General features: G+C 41.3%; 1 protein-coding gene and 1 long non-coding RNA gene across 7 annotated transcripts in view; one reads left to right on the top strand and one right to left on the bottom strand.

The window, feature by feature from the left end:
• Nucleotides 1-12,341, top strand: part of LOC111247798 (uncharacterized) — a 25,255-nt gene extending 12,914 nt beyond the window's left edge. The window contains exons 1-2 of one of the 3 annotated variants that reach the window (XM_086983849.1): nt 9,767-9,989; nt 10,505-12,341. In XM_086983849.1, the coding sequence (XP_086839975.1) occupies nt 10,690-11,922 (1,233 nt within the window). In that variant the 5' untranslated portion in view covers nt 9,767-9,989; nt 10,505-10,689 and the 3' untranslated portion in view covers nt 11,923-12,341. Of the gene's footprint in view, nt 1-9,766; nt 10,203-10,504 lie in introns of those variants that run through there. The other 2 variants (XM_086983848.1, XM_022799203.2) reach the window with 2 other exon arrangements.
• Nucleotides 4,202-16,805, bottom strand: LOC111247799 (uncharacterized). 4 transcript variants are annotated; one of them, XR_015323879.1, is made up of 6 exons: nt 16,490-16,805; nt 14,949-15,087; nt 13,761-14,018; nt 5,098-5,169; nt 4,839-4,981; nt 4,202-4,355 (listed from the first exon to the last, which is right to left on the bottom strand). It is a non-coding gene; the product is annotated as an uncharacterized LOC111247799 (long non-coding RNA). The 4 variants fall into 4 exon arrangements; XR_015323878.1 differs by lacking the exon at nt 4,839-4,981; XR_002672264.2 differs by lacking the exons at nt 4,839-4,981; nt 13,761-14,018; nt 14,949-15,087; nt 16,490-16,805 and adding an exon at nt 9,597-9,735.

Below are 16,805 nucleotides of genomic sequence, written 5' to 3'. Positions count from 1 at the left end.
GTTGGTTGTTAGTACTATCGGCGTCGCTGTTTTTATTAAACCCAAAAGTCATCCCTCCACCATCAACAAGGTTGTAGATCAATGCCCGAATTCGGACCTCCAGAAGCTTAGACAATTGATACCCTCTTACGTCAGATAAAAATAATTATTTCAGGTGGACAAGGGCTAAACTACTAACATATTGCTTGTTGTTGATATCTGCGGAAAAATCGCGATTTCGGTTTGGCTTGCTACAGTTGTTAATCCGTGACAAAGAATATTTTCTGATAAGCCTTTAATAGTAAACCGTGGCAAGGATCATCTGAGATGAGACATATATGTCTACTTTATGCGATGTTGTAACAAAACATAGGCTAATGTTAGTTCGCTGAATTCTCGGATAAATCGCTGAACGTTCTTATCCGTAGTAACCGCAAAGACCTTTAGAAATTCCGCCGGTTGAAGAATATACTACGAAAAGAATCGATTTGTTCAAGTTTTTCGCCGACACGATCGGCGTTGGATATCATTCGCTCACAAACGGGTTCGGAGAAAGCTGTTTTTTACGCGATAGCTGACAGAAATTATAGTAGCTTTACTATTATCACTATTCTTCTTCCATTCGAATTGCTGCGCTCACAAACTCGCCAAAAATATTATCCTGATGTCGGCGGCTTTCACGTGTCAAACTGTTGAGTAGCCTTCAACTTAGTTGAGTGTAAAGCTGAATATTTTATTAATTAAATGTGAATTAATTATGTTCGGGAGAAGCAACTTACTTCGAAACCCTTGACGAAAAGTGCTGGGCGTATCTGAAGCGACTGCGCACCCAGTTCGACCTATTTGGATCGGACGTATGTACCGTTCATTACACTAATGCGCGCTGTCAAGAACAATCAGTTGTTTGAAGCTAAGTAGATTTACGCCGTCATTTGTCCATCTATTTAATACATAGACAAAATCTAAAACCTAATAAAAGCATGCAATGTTCTAAATCTTCTCACACCTGATCTTCCTTCACACCTGAACTAGACTTCAGGGATTTAAATAGATCGATGACGCGCATGCTGTCTCAAATCACAAGCAGCTTCTTATAAGAAGGACGAACTGCCGCTGAAGAAAGCTATTAAATGGGTTCCATATATTGCTCCTAGAGATAATTGATCTGCGACCCTGCATTTTTTTAGGCATGCGCCAGCTTTCTTACGAGCAGCTGCGTGTACGTTTATCATTACACGTGGTCGCTAGAAAAGATTTCGAGTATCTGTCTTCACGACTGAGTGGGTCACGCAGCATGCACATACGCTCACCGTGTCTTACCGCAAAAGCTCTACATCTGTAGCCAGCCCGTTCGACGTGAAGAGCTCACGCTGTGCGTTGCCCCTTTCAAAGTTCATCGAATTCAATGTTCTAGGCGGATAATAAAAATAAGTTTCCGCGAACCATCGAGTGGCAGATAAGTCACCCTGAAGTTGGTATTACGCTCGGTTGTCGTTCTGCAGCCGTTAGCGAACGCACGGAGAAAGCCGAACAGCTTTTCTCCGACTCTACATGTAACGTACCTAGATACAATGCGTGTACGTGATCATCTATTTTCTATTGCTTTTCACTTGGGCTTTTTCCTTGAACAAATCTGCAATTATCGGCCATACGAAAGCCGCTGTTACCCTGCCACCTCTCGTATGAGTTTGGTGTTATACGAGCGGAACACTGAGAAGACGCTAGCGGCTGGCACAGTCAATGACTACTTGCGGAAAGAAGGCTTAACGGTAAACAGCAACGTAGTAGACAAATATAACAGTAACCACAAAAAAGCCCAAACGTTCCGAAATGTCTCGTTGAAGCAATTCCGCTTTCGATCATCGTATGGTTTTATAAAAACACATTTTAATGTATGTGACGTGCGTCATCATTTGATAATGCTACATTATAAATGCACTGCGTCTTGCTAGCTCCCTCGCCACCTGTGACAGCGGTGGCGAGGACAATCGTAAAATAAATGAAAAAAAATGAACCATCTTTCGTCTATAATGATATATTATTAAACATTGCCTTGAATATATAATTGGCAAACACTTCGTAAATATCTATTTAGTACAATGAAATTGTGACATATTTGTGGAACTAGCTGGATAATAATGAAAAACATTTAAGCAGGGTCATCAAAACGAGAATCTGCATTCGACAATTTGCCGCATTGTCTTTAGTTAGATGCCAATTGATTTGCTAAGAAGTGGGAAGTAACAGCCCTTTTCAACATAGGTTCAATTATTGATGGCCATGGGACTAGAAGCGCGGTCTTCTGAAAAAAAAATAGCTGCTTCTGTCAATTCATCGGCGATTTATTTGGAAAACGTTGTTGAAGTTTGCTTTCTTTGGCTATGTTGTCGATGTTTCTGTGCGTCTACCTTTCGAAAAGTCAAAATTCCCGTTTGTCTCTTATCGGTTTCGGGTATCGGCTCTGAGGCCCCATCCTGTATGATTTAAGGTAGCTAGCTTTAAGGACATGCTGTGAGCGTCTTAATCCACTGTAAGAACTAATGGCCGTTCCATACGGTATTTAGAGCAAACAAAGCCCACCTTGCTTACATTAGTCAAGCGTAAGCTATTAAAAACTATCAGTTTTTGAGGGAGGGTTGCTTATGACAGGCCTGGCTTTTCATAATTACATGGAGAGGACTTCCGAGCAATTTCCGTTTCATTGCATAGCTTGGAAAAAGCATACATTTCAGGAGACAAACTCTCCTCTGTACGGGAACGAGTTTGTACCTGTCCGTGTGAATGAAATTGCTGGACCTATTTCATAACCGAGCTTTTCTACCAATTAGCTTTGCCAAATTAAGACAAATGCTAAAAACTAAAATTTTAATCACCATCCAAAGACGTGAGGAGTCACTCACTATTCGCGCGTTTATTTATACATATTGCTCAGTGCTGCTAATACATTTAGATTTCACGATGAAAATAGCGTAGTTTTGCGGTGTTTTTTGCCAGGGTGTCAGGGCCACATTTTCTATAAATGATAAGATTGGAATCCAAAGGAATGGCGTCATCCTTGAGAGACCACCCCAATGGGTCTGTTATGCTAGATCAGGCAGGCCGGTTATTAAACCGTTAGATCAATTTCTATCGTACAATTATCTGCGAGGTATTTGAAGAAGAAGCTTGTTAAAACAAATATATACGTGTTCTAACAGCTTTCCCTAGACGTATCTGGACGTAGACTGGAAGTATTCTTACAACGCTGTACAGTAACAAAAGTAATCTTCAAACTAATCTAGATACATTGCAACTATACTAGTTTCTTAATCGATGTCTATCTAGCCCACGTTCAAGGTACGCTGGCTCCGTGTACAATCTTATTGCTATCGTCAATGTCGCAGTCTTCTACATTCAGGTCGACCTGCACTTGTCAAATATAGGTGCTTGCATAAGAGAACCGTAATATGACTTGTTATATTGTTGGGTCATCAGAATGATTATTTATAGGTTTCCACGAATGATTACTACGATCGCAGGTAACTGATGTCAAATATTAAATCCTTATTTAATACGCCAATCTGTCGGACGGGCCGCGAAACTTCAGTACAAGTTTTGTGCGATAAATTATCGCTTATTTTCGTTCTGTGTTGAGGCACGCATAAATGTATAAAGCAATATGCTTCAAATAGGAGTGTGTTCTTCCTGTTCAACAAAACGTTCACACGACATTTACGATGATCTTTCACGGAGTGATCCCCCACATTGATCATCTTTTTTCCTTTTCAGTCTAAATATCAACTAACTAACTAAAATGGGGCGACACATTCATCCCAGAAGTATGGGTTAATTGTTGTCGGGATTCCTCGAGCAGATACGCTTCGTACAACGGAATAACACGTTCTCATTGTTAATGAATGAACACTTCTATCTAACGAACGATCATCAGCAATGCCTGAATAAAGCGACGAAGTTGCCACTCACAGCTATGATCTATGCACCGCATCAGCGTCACCTATCGGTGACACGTCAATGTACATTATTATTTATTATTATATCACATTATAAATCAACCGACCCACATTGCAGTAACAGTTAAGTTGTTCCGCGTAAAATCTAAACGAGGCTCAACGTAGCTAGCCGCCTGTGGTTATCTACACCGTTTCCTCAATTCGTCAGTCGTTACGTAACTTATTATTTTTATTATTATTATAATCGTTGTGTACGGAATAAGAAACTCACATGGCTAGCATTTACTTATCACTTTATTACGGATCAGCTGCTTAATAAATAATCCCATTGCTGAGAAGCTCCTGCGACTAAAGGAACTGAAATAATCGCCGTAGATAAATTCAGCCGATCTTCAAAGGCTTTACGAGACAGCACGATAACGGTACCTGTATGGAATCGAGTAGCTTTACGTTAGTAGTACGACTTACTCTCGGGTCCCATCACTTGTCCTGAACTTTGTATAAATATTCTCTCTAAATTTACATGAAAAGTTTACCCTCAGACGGAAGTGGGGACGTCAATTTTTTTCACATAGACAACACAATGGTGAAAACAAGTGTTCTTGATTGACGCCTTGTAGATGACCGAGTCAAAAATCGACGGCTTAGGACCAATGATTCATTTCGACTCAAACTAGCTACAAGTTAGTTCACTACGTCTTTGTATCACACCGTCTAGATTTGGCGCTCACAGAAACGACGACAGCGTCATTTGCTGGCATTGCCCAAAAATTAGATATGATAGCAGATCTATGCACTATGAGACATTCCGGTCCGCCTTTCGAACAGTCACGGGAACCGACAATACACTTGTCGACGACACCCGCCATTCCTTATTATTATTATTTCATGTTGTAATATGTTGCATACGCATTGTATTGCTACTGCTCATGCCGTCATCAATCAGCGAGTTCGCGCGTCTGTCATTTCCAGCCTCCTTTTCCTCCTCTTCCTCTTCCTCCTCCTCCTCCTCCTCCTCCTCCTCCGTTTCCAATGGCCTTGATGTTGATTTTCTTTTCATCCCCCACACAAGCAAACACATGTTCAGAACATGGCGCATATTGACGTTTTTCGTTCGCTGCATTACGATAGTGAGAAAAGAGCTATCTGAATTATCTTCCTGTCTTACCTTGACGAGAAGGCTGAATGTCGACGTCGCCCTAAATGCTCCGTAAGCGCCTACGACAACATCGTCCCGGTGCTAAAAGTTACAAATAATCGGTATTCGAGTACTCTTGCTTTCGACTATATATATATATATATCGCTCGTAACTGAAATATTCTTGCAACGAGAGACGTCGTGATTTACCCTGGCGTAAATCGTTTTGTTTTTTTTTTTTCGTTTCAGCAGCGGCCGCTATAACGGTAATAATACCAACCACATTATAATAACGGATCGCTTAATTATTCACACTGCCGTCATGATGCGCCGGGAGAACGGAACACGGATAAATACGATGTTTTCTGTTTTCTCGTTTTCGGCGGCGGCACCACTACAACTGTATTTTGTCTGAAAAAGCTGGGCGATCCTATAAAATTATGAGATCGATTACAAACTAATCACGTAGCTAACTAAATCGACGTAGCATGATTCGAACAACAAGCCGATGTTCGCCCATTAAAGTTAACATTCTTCGGTAAATTGTCGGAAGTTCCGCCGATCGTCTAAGCTAGTTGCACCGGCCGCTACATTTGATGAAGAATCTCTTAACCCAATGTTGTGTTGTTATACGAAACGATGGTCAATGGAACAAAGCACTTTGTTGAGCTTTCGCACAGACTGAGTGTTTTGGATTCTATGAAAATATATGCTTCACTTACTTGTAAAGTGTCTTTGTTCTTTCCGAGAAATGCTAATGAAGCGTTCCTACCTTGACGCCTAGATCCGTATTACATTAATGATTGAAATAACAACATCCCGTTGCTTACTTTTTGTTTATTGACGACTAAGCGTTATACGACATTGGAAACGACTGTTGGCCTTCTTTACTCAAGCGGCAAAATTGTATTATTTTAAGTTCGAAGTTTAAAGATTGCCGCGTCGGATGACAAAAATACAGCATTTGCAACGCGCGTCACAAAAATAACGAAAAAAAATGTTGGGCGTGCAGTGAAGGTGTTATCGCTTACGCACAAAAGTTTAATAAAAAAAATTGCCATCTCCTATCAGAAGGACACCTTCTATCCAACTTCAATGAGGGTTGTCCAGGGCCACCTTTGAAGCAGGATAATTGTTTGCCTCAGCTATGAGGTAGTTGCAACAAATTTTCCAGGGTTTTAGCATGGTTGAACAGCCAACAAGGTCGGCACCTTTTTTCTCATTTAAGCGTAAGCTCTATTTATGGAGGTACACCAATCGCAATGAACACGATAATCTAGGGTTTTCCGTATAGACACAGCCTCTTCTTACTATCGGATGGACATATAATTTTGCTGATGCCTAGGAATTGTTGAACGTCAGTTCTGTTTTAGGTGCAGCGGTAAAATGTCTATATTGCTGTTTTCCCATTGAGGAAGTGACTAATACACCTTAAACATCGAAAAGCCTATACTTTTTCATGTGATCTTAACCAAAAAGCCGAGAAGCTGTGCCAATCTTCGGAACATGAACCACAGCAAAAAATTGCGCAACTTACTACACAAAAGAATCACAGCAAAAGAACATCAATATAACATACTTTATAGCCCAATAGTTATATTGCTACCAATAGCGAAGTTTCTAGGGGTAAAAATAGTCACAGCCGAGAAAGAAAGATCAAGAAATTAGGGTCCCCAACTTTATGGAAAGAGGCCGCCTAAGAGTCATGTTGTGAAATATAAATGTAGCTGAAACTTCACGTTCGAATTTATACTGACAGTATCACTGATGTCCTAATAGTGGAATTTCGTCGTATTCGAAATCTGATGAAGATCTATTTAAATCAACCAAATACCTTCAAGGGCGATCACCTTAATACCAAATAAGCGATTAACTCGACAGGTATTACGTGATAAATATTTGAAGCATCATGTCTACGAAGCCCAAATAGTCCGTAACTTATTATTTAGCAAAAAGTCAAATTACCTTATCAAATTGCGAATTTGCCGCATCACTCGTAACTGCTACCTCACTTCAGTACTGACATCGAAATGCTACTGACTTATTCATCGACGCGAAATTTTTCAGGTTCAGTAACATTAGGGTTTACTCCTCAGTCTTCATATTGTTTTCAATAGACAGCCCCATGCTACCCCAATATGATCTTAAAGAGCTATCTTAAGAGAGCGATTTTCAAAGGCGTTTCCAGGGCGCAGATATAGGAAAGCAGATACCACCTACTGATTACCAGCGATCGGTCCTGAACCCGTAACTACAACTCTGCAGATTAGACCCAGTGGAGTGAGAAACGGTTACATTTTCTAAAATACCATACGAGCAATAAGGCATACCCACGCTCATGAACACAAATAGGCGATGACGAACTTGTTCTTTCAATGCAAAGTTACTAAACTGGGCTGCCCATCCCCAAAGAAAACTGTTTATGGCCGCAACGTTCTCTGTCGGAGACGGACGTATCAGTTCTCAGAAGTGACAGTCAGACAATGTAGGAGCACAACATTTGCACACAAAAGATTTGCTTTTCGGAATATGTGAATCGGAAACATTTTTTGGCTGTCAACTTTTGGCAAATGGGTGCCACCATGTCCTTCCGTGACGCTGCTATTATCTGTCAGAACTTCACTGGACTGCGACTACATATTAACATAGTTGCGGTGTATTCCGATCTTTGAAAACATTCTTTAAGATAATTTGGTCGATCTGTGAAAACTACGCTAAAGATTTGGAAGAAAACTCGCAGCAAGGTGCGTGAGGTTTTCTGCGACCCCTTGTCAAGGCCTTCATTGCTTGTTTTTGTATGTAGATATATGTTGTAGATAAGGCTAAACGAATGGACGCGACCAAAAGAAAACGTAATTTACTGTTTCCGCATGGCTTCTACATGTCTCAGCTATGTTTCTTCGAGGTACTGTAATCCATAAAGCCATCAGCTATAGATAAAGGTTACTCTCGGCGGAAGAAGAGCTACTCTCACTGTTGAGTGGGTAGCACTCTGAGAACTAAAAGCATTCATATAGTACTAATCGGGCAAGCTTTGCTCACAGGTTGTTCTCTCACGGAAACAGTTCGTATTAATGGCAGATGATCGTTGAAATTATCGACACTCGAATACGCTCGGGTAGTACCTATCTAGATGTGTTTCGAATTTAACCTCAACCATAAACGACCCAAGGATGAAAAACCCAGATAATCGAAGCATTTCTACTATGTTTAAGACATTTTCAAGACAGTATAAAACATGAAGACTGTTGGCATGAGGGGGTTATGACAATATTTGTACTTGATAACTGTAACAACTATGCCATTATATTCGAATACCAGATGACGGTCCCCAAAGCTTGCTCCTTTATTCATTGAGTAATCGGGTCAATAAGAGTGAGATAGAGTGGATCACCACTAGTTTGGCTTTAGCCTTCCATAGTACAGGCCAAAGTCTGCTTTGACCTCTTTGCACTTCTTTTACAACAGACCAAAAGACTGGATAAGTTTGTTAGGACATTTCCGAGCGACAAGTTAGAACTCAAAAGATAGTAAACATCAGCAATGGCGTACCTTGCACCCTTGCAACTTACTATAAAATGCCTGTAATGTAGATTCGAAATCCTTTTAGATTTATTATTTGTCTAAAATGAATACGCTAGTTTATTAGTTAGGAACAACGCAGGCTAAAAGCGAAGAATCGACCCACAGACTCATTGGCCGTATAAAACCTGCCCGAACTTTACCTGCATTCTTTTTTGATCGTTGTTATTTTTATACCGTCAGTTGCTCCTAACCTGAATGAACCACGTTTACGTAGACAGTCAGATGTAATTTGTCACAAAAGCACAGTCGCTTATCTGCAGATAAGTACTACTAATAGTAATATCATCCCTGTCCTGGCTTGCTACTACAATTTCCTGTCATTAGCCGTTCGGATGGAGCACTCACTCGTCAACTGCTCGACATCAGCGCAGTATTGTCTGCGAGGCTGTTTCAAGCCAACGAAACAGTTGGATAAGGATCCATATCAAGCGAATTCCTTCAAAAGCAGGGGAAGGGCTCAGGGTTTGTTTATATTGGCACACACTAACACACAGGCACGCAAAAAGGCTTCGGTGACAACACAGTCAAGAACAACTGCAAAGGACAGTGAAGTACTGAATACGTACTGAAGCTTATATGCAATTATCTCGTCTGGCCTGTGTCTCAAATAGCCATGGGGTGTACGCAATGCTAGTGCTTGCCGATAACATCTTGTGCCTTGCCACTAATAATCATTCAAAACAGCTGTCTATCGATGGATCGTCTGACAATCAAAGAAATCTAATGGCCGATAAATTCTGCAGTATCGCACATTCATCGCTGTTAGAGGCCCTTTTAAGGGCCAGATTAAGTTCTTTTTTAATGAACTTGGCTACTTCATAGGTGCGACTAGGGGATCGGTGAGAGTGGTCGCTTGGGTTTTAAATTGTCGGTCCCCCGATCACACTTGTAACATTTCACGAGATTTCAAAGAAAACAAAAAAGAGTCTAGGAGTTGTACATACATCTGCTCACGTTTATGTTTTGGGTTGAACAAGTCGGCCCAGATATTTTGTTGTTAGAAGTAGTATTGCGTAGCACATCGAATGTCGTTACTGTTCAGACGCTATTGGTCTGTTTGTTGTTAGCAGATGACGCTGCACATAGATGATCAGGCAATCTATATCTGTGCACGTGTCACGGAAGGCAAGGCAATAGTTCTACTGATGCACATATCCCTTGCGATGCATCCCATTGTCGCAAAACAACGGCGGCCGCAATGGCTAGCCAACGATTGCTATTAATCGCATATATATTCGCGAACTTAGTGCTCTGTCGGCTTTTACCTCGGTTGCGCGTCTACAGGGAATTTCATGTGGCATTGTAGTTGAAGATTGTCTAGGCCCCCTGAAAAAAAGGTGTACGAGCGTAACAAGAGCACTCGTTTATTCTATTCATGTTATTGTTGAATGCAACTTTGCATTTATAGTAGGTCTCTTCGTATGTGTTCCGCTTTTACTGCTAAGTTGGTGTATTTAATAACCTACAACGTAAGCGTTAATCCACTTTATCACATTGTGTGATGAAGCACGTGAAGACTGATAGCTAACGCACAAAGAAACATTGTCACAGTAAGTGAAGACCTTCTTGAAGTGTTTGCTATCATTTCAATAGAGTATTCTAACAAGATCGTTATCCCATAGGCCAGGACGTGTCTTATCTAGTATTCCTTCGCAAGTAACATTTATAGCGTTACATATAACGCCTCCAATGATTATGGGATCTAGCGTTACTTTTTTACGATGTCTGTTAGTGTATGAAGGGTTATAATAAAGAGCTCATTTAAATGATTTTGTTTCCCAATACAGTTATGTCAATGCTGAATGACCAAATATTTGGACTAATATGGATTTTTTTTACATCTCGGTTTCAGCTTTCTCGGCGTTTGCGGTAAGCCAAAACTCTTTGAGTCTTCCAGATGGCGCAGAACTGCTAGTCGGGGACATTCGTTCCACGTTTTCCTGTCCAGATCGGTACGGTTACTTCGCCGATATCGATACTGATTGCCGTGTCTTTCATGTGTGCAACCCCGTAGCACACCCTAATGGTCTAAGCGAGATGCAACATTTCTCGTTTGTATGTGGCAATCAAACGATCTTCGATCAACTGAGCCTCTCATGTGCTTACCCCGAGGACGCAATTCCTTGTAAGACCGCAAGGTCATTTTTCTACCTTAATGAACGCGTTGGTCAAGAAGAGGTCGATATTCACAACGAAAATGATATTGCTCAAGCAGCCCCACACGTTCCACGTTACCTAGGAAAATGGGGAGCACCTGTAAATGGAAGAAGGCCTACAGCAGTTACCGCTTTGGCAACTCCGCAACCCTCGGCCGTACGAAACAAAGTTGCTAGACATGTGGACCGCTTAACAAAAGCCAAACCCAAAAATAACAGCCATGAAGTTTTTCTGGCACCGAATTCTGTCTCTCCAATACATAAGAAACCTACTTTCCATAAAAACAAGCTTACTCAAGTAGCCCAAACATTTAAAGTTGATGGCACTCCCCAAGGCTCGACTTCACCACTCCCAGTACAAAATGCAGTTCTTACTTTGCCAACACCCCGTCCAATCAGCCATCCTCCTAAACACCGAGTCGCGCCACCTCCACAGCTAGCTCCAATCTTTATTAAGGAAACACCAATCAGAAATACGGTAGCTGCAGATCAACACCCGGCAGTTGTCATTACAGTGCCACCCCCTAACTCAACGAGCGATTTACAAAGCACCTTTTTCGTGAACACGTTAAGAGCAACGCGTCGTGCACCCCAAGAGCTGCTTCGAACTTCACTTGCTCCTCCATCAACAGAAGCACCTGACAGTCCAGCGACGTTCCGCTTTGGAATAACAACGGCAGATTCTCCAACGACCACAACGAACCGGTTTTTCCAGACGACAAGGAACAGTCGAATCAATGTATCTGGCGCTACCGGGTCAACTGTAACCGAGACTCTTGACGTAACAGGAAGTAGCGATAATTTTACGCCAACAGCGGATACTGTTGGGTCTGTAACGAAAAGTGACAGCGGAGCAACGCTCTTCATGAGGGATAATACCAGTAGAGACAAAACAGATTCATCAACCTTTGTGGGAACGTCTACTGAAGCCACGGATTCTTCCCGGCCCCAAACGACACCCCTAGCAAGCACCACGGAATCAAAGTCCGATGCTCTCCAGACGATCCTGTCCGTAGGACCCCGCGCAGAGGGTGCAACCAAACCTGCAGGCAGACGACTTCGGCGAAAACGTGTGAAGACGCTATCAACGGAGACGACGCCGGCTACCAATTAAAATCATCACACACGAGAAGCTCAAAACAGTGAAGCAAATGAATGACTGTGCATGGAAATCACCTGCAGGCATATTTCATTATCCACAACCATCCGAAATACACATAAATCATACTACGAAGAATCGTCGATACACGGCGTTAGTTTATTAGCCCGAAAGCTATGTAGTAGACCATATCTTTCACGTATAGTTTCTGTCTATTACGACAAAAAACATCTTTCATCACATCCAAAGATAAATTTCTTGTTTCGTTGTATATGTCACAGCGATGTTCGAATAGGCCTTAGCTCAACAAGGCTCATGAGTACTCATAACGTGACGGTGGTTACTACACTGTAAATACATAGCGCCGCCCATACGGCGGAATTTGCCAAACGAATATAAAATATATAAATAAATATATATACTTCAATAAACAACTGTATGTTTATTGTGAAAAAAACTGTTTACTTTCTTGGATGTGTGTGTTCCTCAAGAAACCGATCACTGCCTCAACAAGGAATGATGACGTCTATACCCTCGATTTTAGTCGAATATGAACCTTTCAAATTAACAAGTGTTTGTGTATAGTATTATTAATAGAATGCGCGCAAAAACACTACGGAAATATCCATATGATCAAAGCGATGCTAATTTGCCTGTGTTAGGATGCTATAGACTCTCAGCTGGCGGGGAAGATAATGCGACTCCTATAAACGAGAACTGACCCTATGTGGTGCAGATATGGATAATCCTAACGATGTGAACGACTCGCAGTACTTCAATTATAGGGAATACTTGGTATTCACGCATATATCTAAGCCGTCAACTTAGGGTGACATTTTTGCTATAAACGAATTCTTTAGTATTGCGCTTTTAGCTCTTGTGATTGTCCTTCGCGAGGTTTAATGCGACAAAAAATATTAGCGCGTGTTCGCACTCGGATCAGTGATCGGTAAGTAGTTTATCCAGGCCATAAGTTCTGCTTTGGTACTCGGAATCGATCCCCCGAAGGGTCACACTCTACGGATCAGACAGCAGCCAAGGGACATGTAACTGCTGCTCATCGTTCGCCTGCTCGAATCGGGCCCACATTTCAAAACCATGCGGCATGGATGTCCTGACCCAAGTATCTTTTTAGCTACTTTAGATATATTGGAAATAGTGTGATTTATCGCTGATTGCACAGACGGCGGAAATACAATTTGGCCTAGCACGTCATATGTCATACTAATCTTAAAACTAATGTTAAAGTGCTGAATTTCAAAATGGCTTCATCAAACAGATTGTGACAAACGCACTTGGTGAAAGTGTAGCGTCTAGAAGAAGCTTCACACGTTAAAACGGCTCAACCTCATACGCGCTAATCTCTGTGAATTGGGTAACCAATGAAAATTGTTAACATGGTAAAAGTTCAGACACGTTAGGCAGCATTAATGTTCATTTGACAGTATAGCGAACATAGTAATTAATAATTCATAGCAGTTCACAGTTAAGACTATCAGCTTATCTGCGGATCATTTTTTTTTTTAGACTATAGGTCAAAGCTAGATTCAACGCATACACAGTCATTTGAAGCACCGTATGTAGCTTTCAGTTCCGTCTGTGGGAAGGTAATAGACAAATAGCATGTCGCAAAAAATGTGGAAGGGAAAAGAAAGAACTTTAGAAGTAATCAAATGAAGCCGGAAAGCGTTCAACAGGCACCTGCGGCTATCTCAGATAGATTTTTTTTCATAGGAAAGTCACGATGGGCGGGACCACGTTATAACGGCAGCTCAAAACTCCACAGAAAGCTGCAGCGGTGACACGCTACACGAGCTCCCTTTAATGTATCTCAAAAACTATTAGCAACGCACCTGCTCTGACGCAAGATCAATTTCAAATTATCATTTGCTGCGGCCAATATCATTAGTGGGTTTCTGAGGACGAGTGCGCCTACGATAAATATAGGCATCCTCGATGATTTCTTTCCTTCAGTACCACAGATGATAATTAGTCGTGGACGGGTCGCGCTGGTTGGAGCCGTCCTGCACCTGCAAGTGGCGTTCCAACAGAATCCTTCATCTTCGAAAATAGAGGCTTCGTGATGAATAATTCCGTTGTCGATTGCCATCCTGTCGCAAGGGGAAGAGTTCACAAATGATTCGTTACTCCAGAAAGCAAGCAGATCAAAATACTCATTTACTTCCGCTATCCATCGAAATTAATCAGGTTCAATGGCCTGTCGAAATATACGCTGCTCACTCACTTCACTATCAGTTCGTGTTTTTCTAACAAAAACAACGAAGTATTAATCAAAAATCATCATAGCTAGAGCGTAGTAATTGGATTCCTCAATTTAGTATTTCTCGGGGTTAATAGTGGCCCATATAGCCCACCTGTTGCTTCTATGACCGCATCTCATACTCGATCAATATTGATTACTACGTTAACAACGGAAAGACGTAAAATGTGGTAAGAAGACTCAGACATGATAGTCGGCTAGATAAGTGAGAATAAGCGTAGTCTTCTTCTGTGACACTCTTTCGATGAATCTATGTACCGGCGTATAGCTTTTCCAAGGTTACACAAATAAGAATCTCATAAATTAGATGCCTTTATTTCACCGAATTGCAGTAGAATTCTTGCTGCAATCCAGCTCGTCGTCAAAGCTATGACGTCCATGTGTTGGCTTAGCATGTTAGGCCTGACATAATAAATTGTTGAGTAAAGTGTTATTATGCTATTCGTAGAAAGTCGTAGTCCACTTAGTAAGTGAAAGTGTTTGTTAAAGTTCACCGTATTATCTTATTTGTATATATGCACGATATTTGAAACGTTCACTGGTGTTATTTCAGAAAAAAGCGCCCTTTTGTCTTTCGCAGTGTTACCAATATAGCACCACCATCATCGCAGGAAATATTGGTAGCCATAAATAGAACACTATGACATTACACAGCATCTACTGTCCTTCGGCTCTTTTTTTCCACTGGCACACCCGCCAAGTACACGTTTGGCACTTGATTCTACTTCACATCGATACTTGTTGACCTTAAAGACTGAACCTTCTCCAAGAAGTCGATCAGGCGTCTTCTCGTTGAGTGATCTAGGCCGAATGATCACGACTGAGCCCGCACCGGGTGGCGGTCCCAGGTAGCCTCGCTGAAAGAAGCTGTTCGACGCCTTCGCATTATATTTCTCGTTCTGCACAAAGAAAGGAGTTCATATTAGGCACATATTGTTTTGCCCCCGCATATATCGATACATATACAGGGCGCGGCATCTGAGTTCGGACACGCTTTAGTGGGCTGTCTGTTGTCACGGGCATCTACTCATCCTGTATTCTTAGTACCAAAAAAGATCGGTTATCTCTGAAACAAACTTATCATGGTAGAAAACGGTGTGCCGTTTTATCCATTTTGAGCATGTTCAGTTATTATCCGGTTTCTTCGCGCCTCTCGAACTTCTCTTTTTGGCCAAAATCGTCAGGCTAGGTTACTGCTAATTTTTATGTGGCCTCACAAAAGAACCCGAGGCAGATCTCTATCGGAAGAACCGAAAAATCCTAAAGGGCCAGAAAACCGTTAAAGTGATTTGAAACATCATTTTTGATACACCTTGGATTTTTTTGTTACAGAAATTTTAGCGTGGAGAATATCGGTTGCCAAACAGACCCTGACGGCCTTCTTGCTCCATTTTTCCTTTTAATGGGTATTTACAGTTCTGTGACCTTTAGTTCGTTATCACCCCATGATTTAATTTCGCTCACATTTTTCGCATGCAGCGTATTGAAAGGGTAGTTTGCCGAGTTTGCACTGATCAACAGTGCCTGATGGATAGTAAACAATAAATTAAAAAAGGAATATTTTAACATGGTCTAGTGGGTGATTTAGATATTGAATTGAATGGCCGATGGTGATTATATTTAATACATGTGACTGTCAGGAACAACACTTGACAGGCACTTTGTTTTCTTGAAATTTCTATTTTCCTTTAGACATGTCTTAGAGACAAAATATTGGTAATACTTTTTGTACTATATGTACTTACAAAGCCCCAACACAGCCGCCATACCCTCTACGTATACGCTACCCGTCATATATCTGTAAAGCATCATCAGCTAGTTCAAATTTGAAGATCATCAAAGATGTAAATTGAGCTTCCACGAATAACGGGGCAGTATCCAAATATTATTTCGAATCCTTAAAACATGGTCGTCATTTGGTCTGGGACTTATTTGAAAGCGCGTTAAGCAGCTCTTGTTGTTCTAAGCGATGCGGTTCTCGATAGACCATACACTTCGTACTGTTAGCTCCCTACAGTGACAAAAACCTCGAAATAAACTGTAAATCAAATGTCCCTTTGATTTCATATTTTGGCGAAGCGCGCTTTTAAAGCCAGTCAATAAGAACGGTAATAGCTACGCAATTTCTACATCCCTAAGCCTATTGTTTGCCCCAGAAATTATGCGGTATAATCTAAATATCTGTCATAGGTAATTCTTCCAATATATAGGAGTCAGTATATATCCTACTTGATCTTACCTAGATTTGTCACTGAAACAGATGTAAAGTTACTGAACTTCGACAGCATATCGCCTACTAACCTTCAGTGGTGAACTACTGCCGTCCATTCTGCCGGTGATCTTAAAATCCAAGGGTGACAAAGAAAAAGGATTATCGGCATGCAACGGTCAGATAAATGAAGTGACCGTTCGTTGGAACTATTTTCCCATGGATAAGCGCTTGCACATTCAGATCGCGTTCCAGTTAAACCACGGAGCAGTATCGTGCCACCCTATGACCTTACCTAACCATGGCTTGCAAACCAGCAGTTGATTATAATAACTGAAGTAGTATATAGTTTGCAGCAAACGGTAAAAATGTCGTTATTCTCAACGACATGAAGCTCGTTCCACAGTA

Source organism: Varroa destructor, unplaced genomic scaffold (genome assembly GCF_002443255.2).
Source record: "Varroa destructor unplaced genomic scaffold, Vdes_3.0 BEIS01000003.1, whole genome shotgun sequence".
Taxonomy (NCBI): domain Eukaryota; kingdom Metazoa; phylum Arthropoda; class Arachnida; order Mesostigmata; family Varroidae; genus Varroa; species Varroa destructor.
This window is presented reverse-complemented; position numbering and strand designations above follow the sequence as displayed.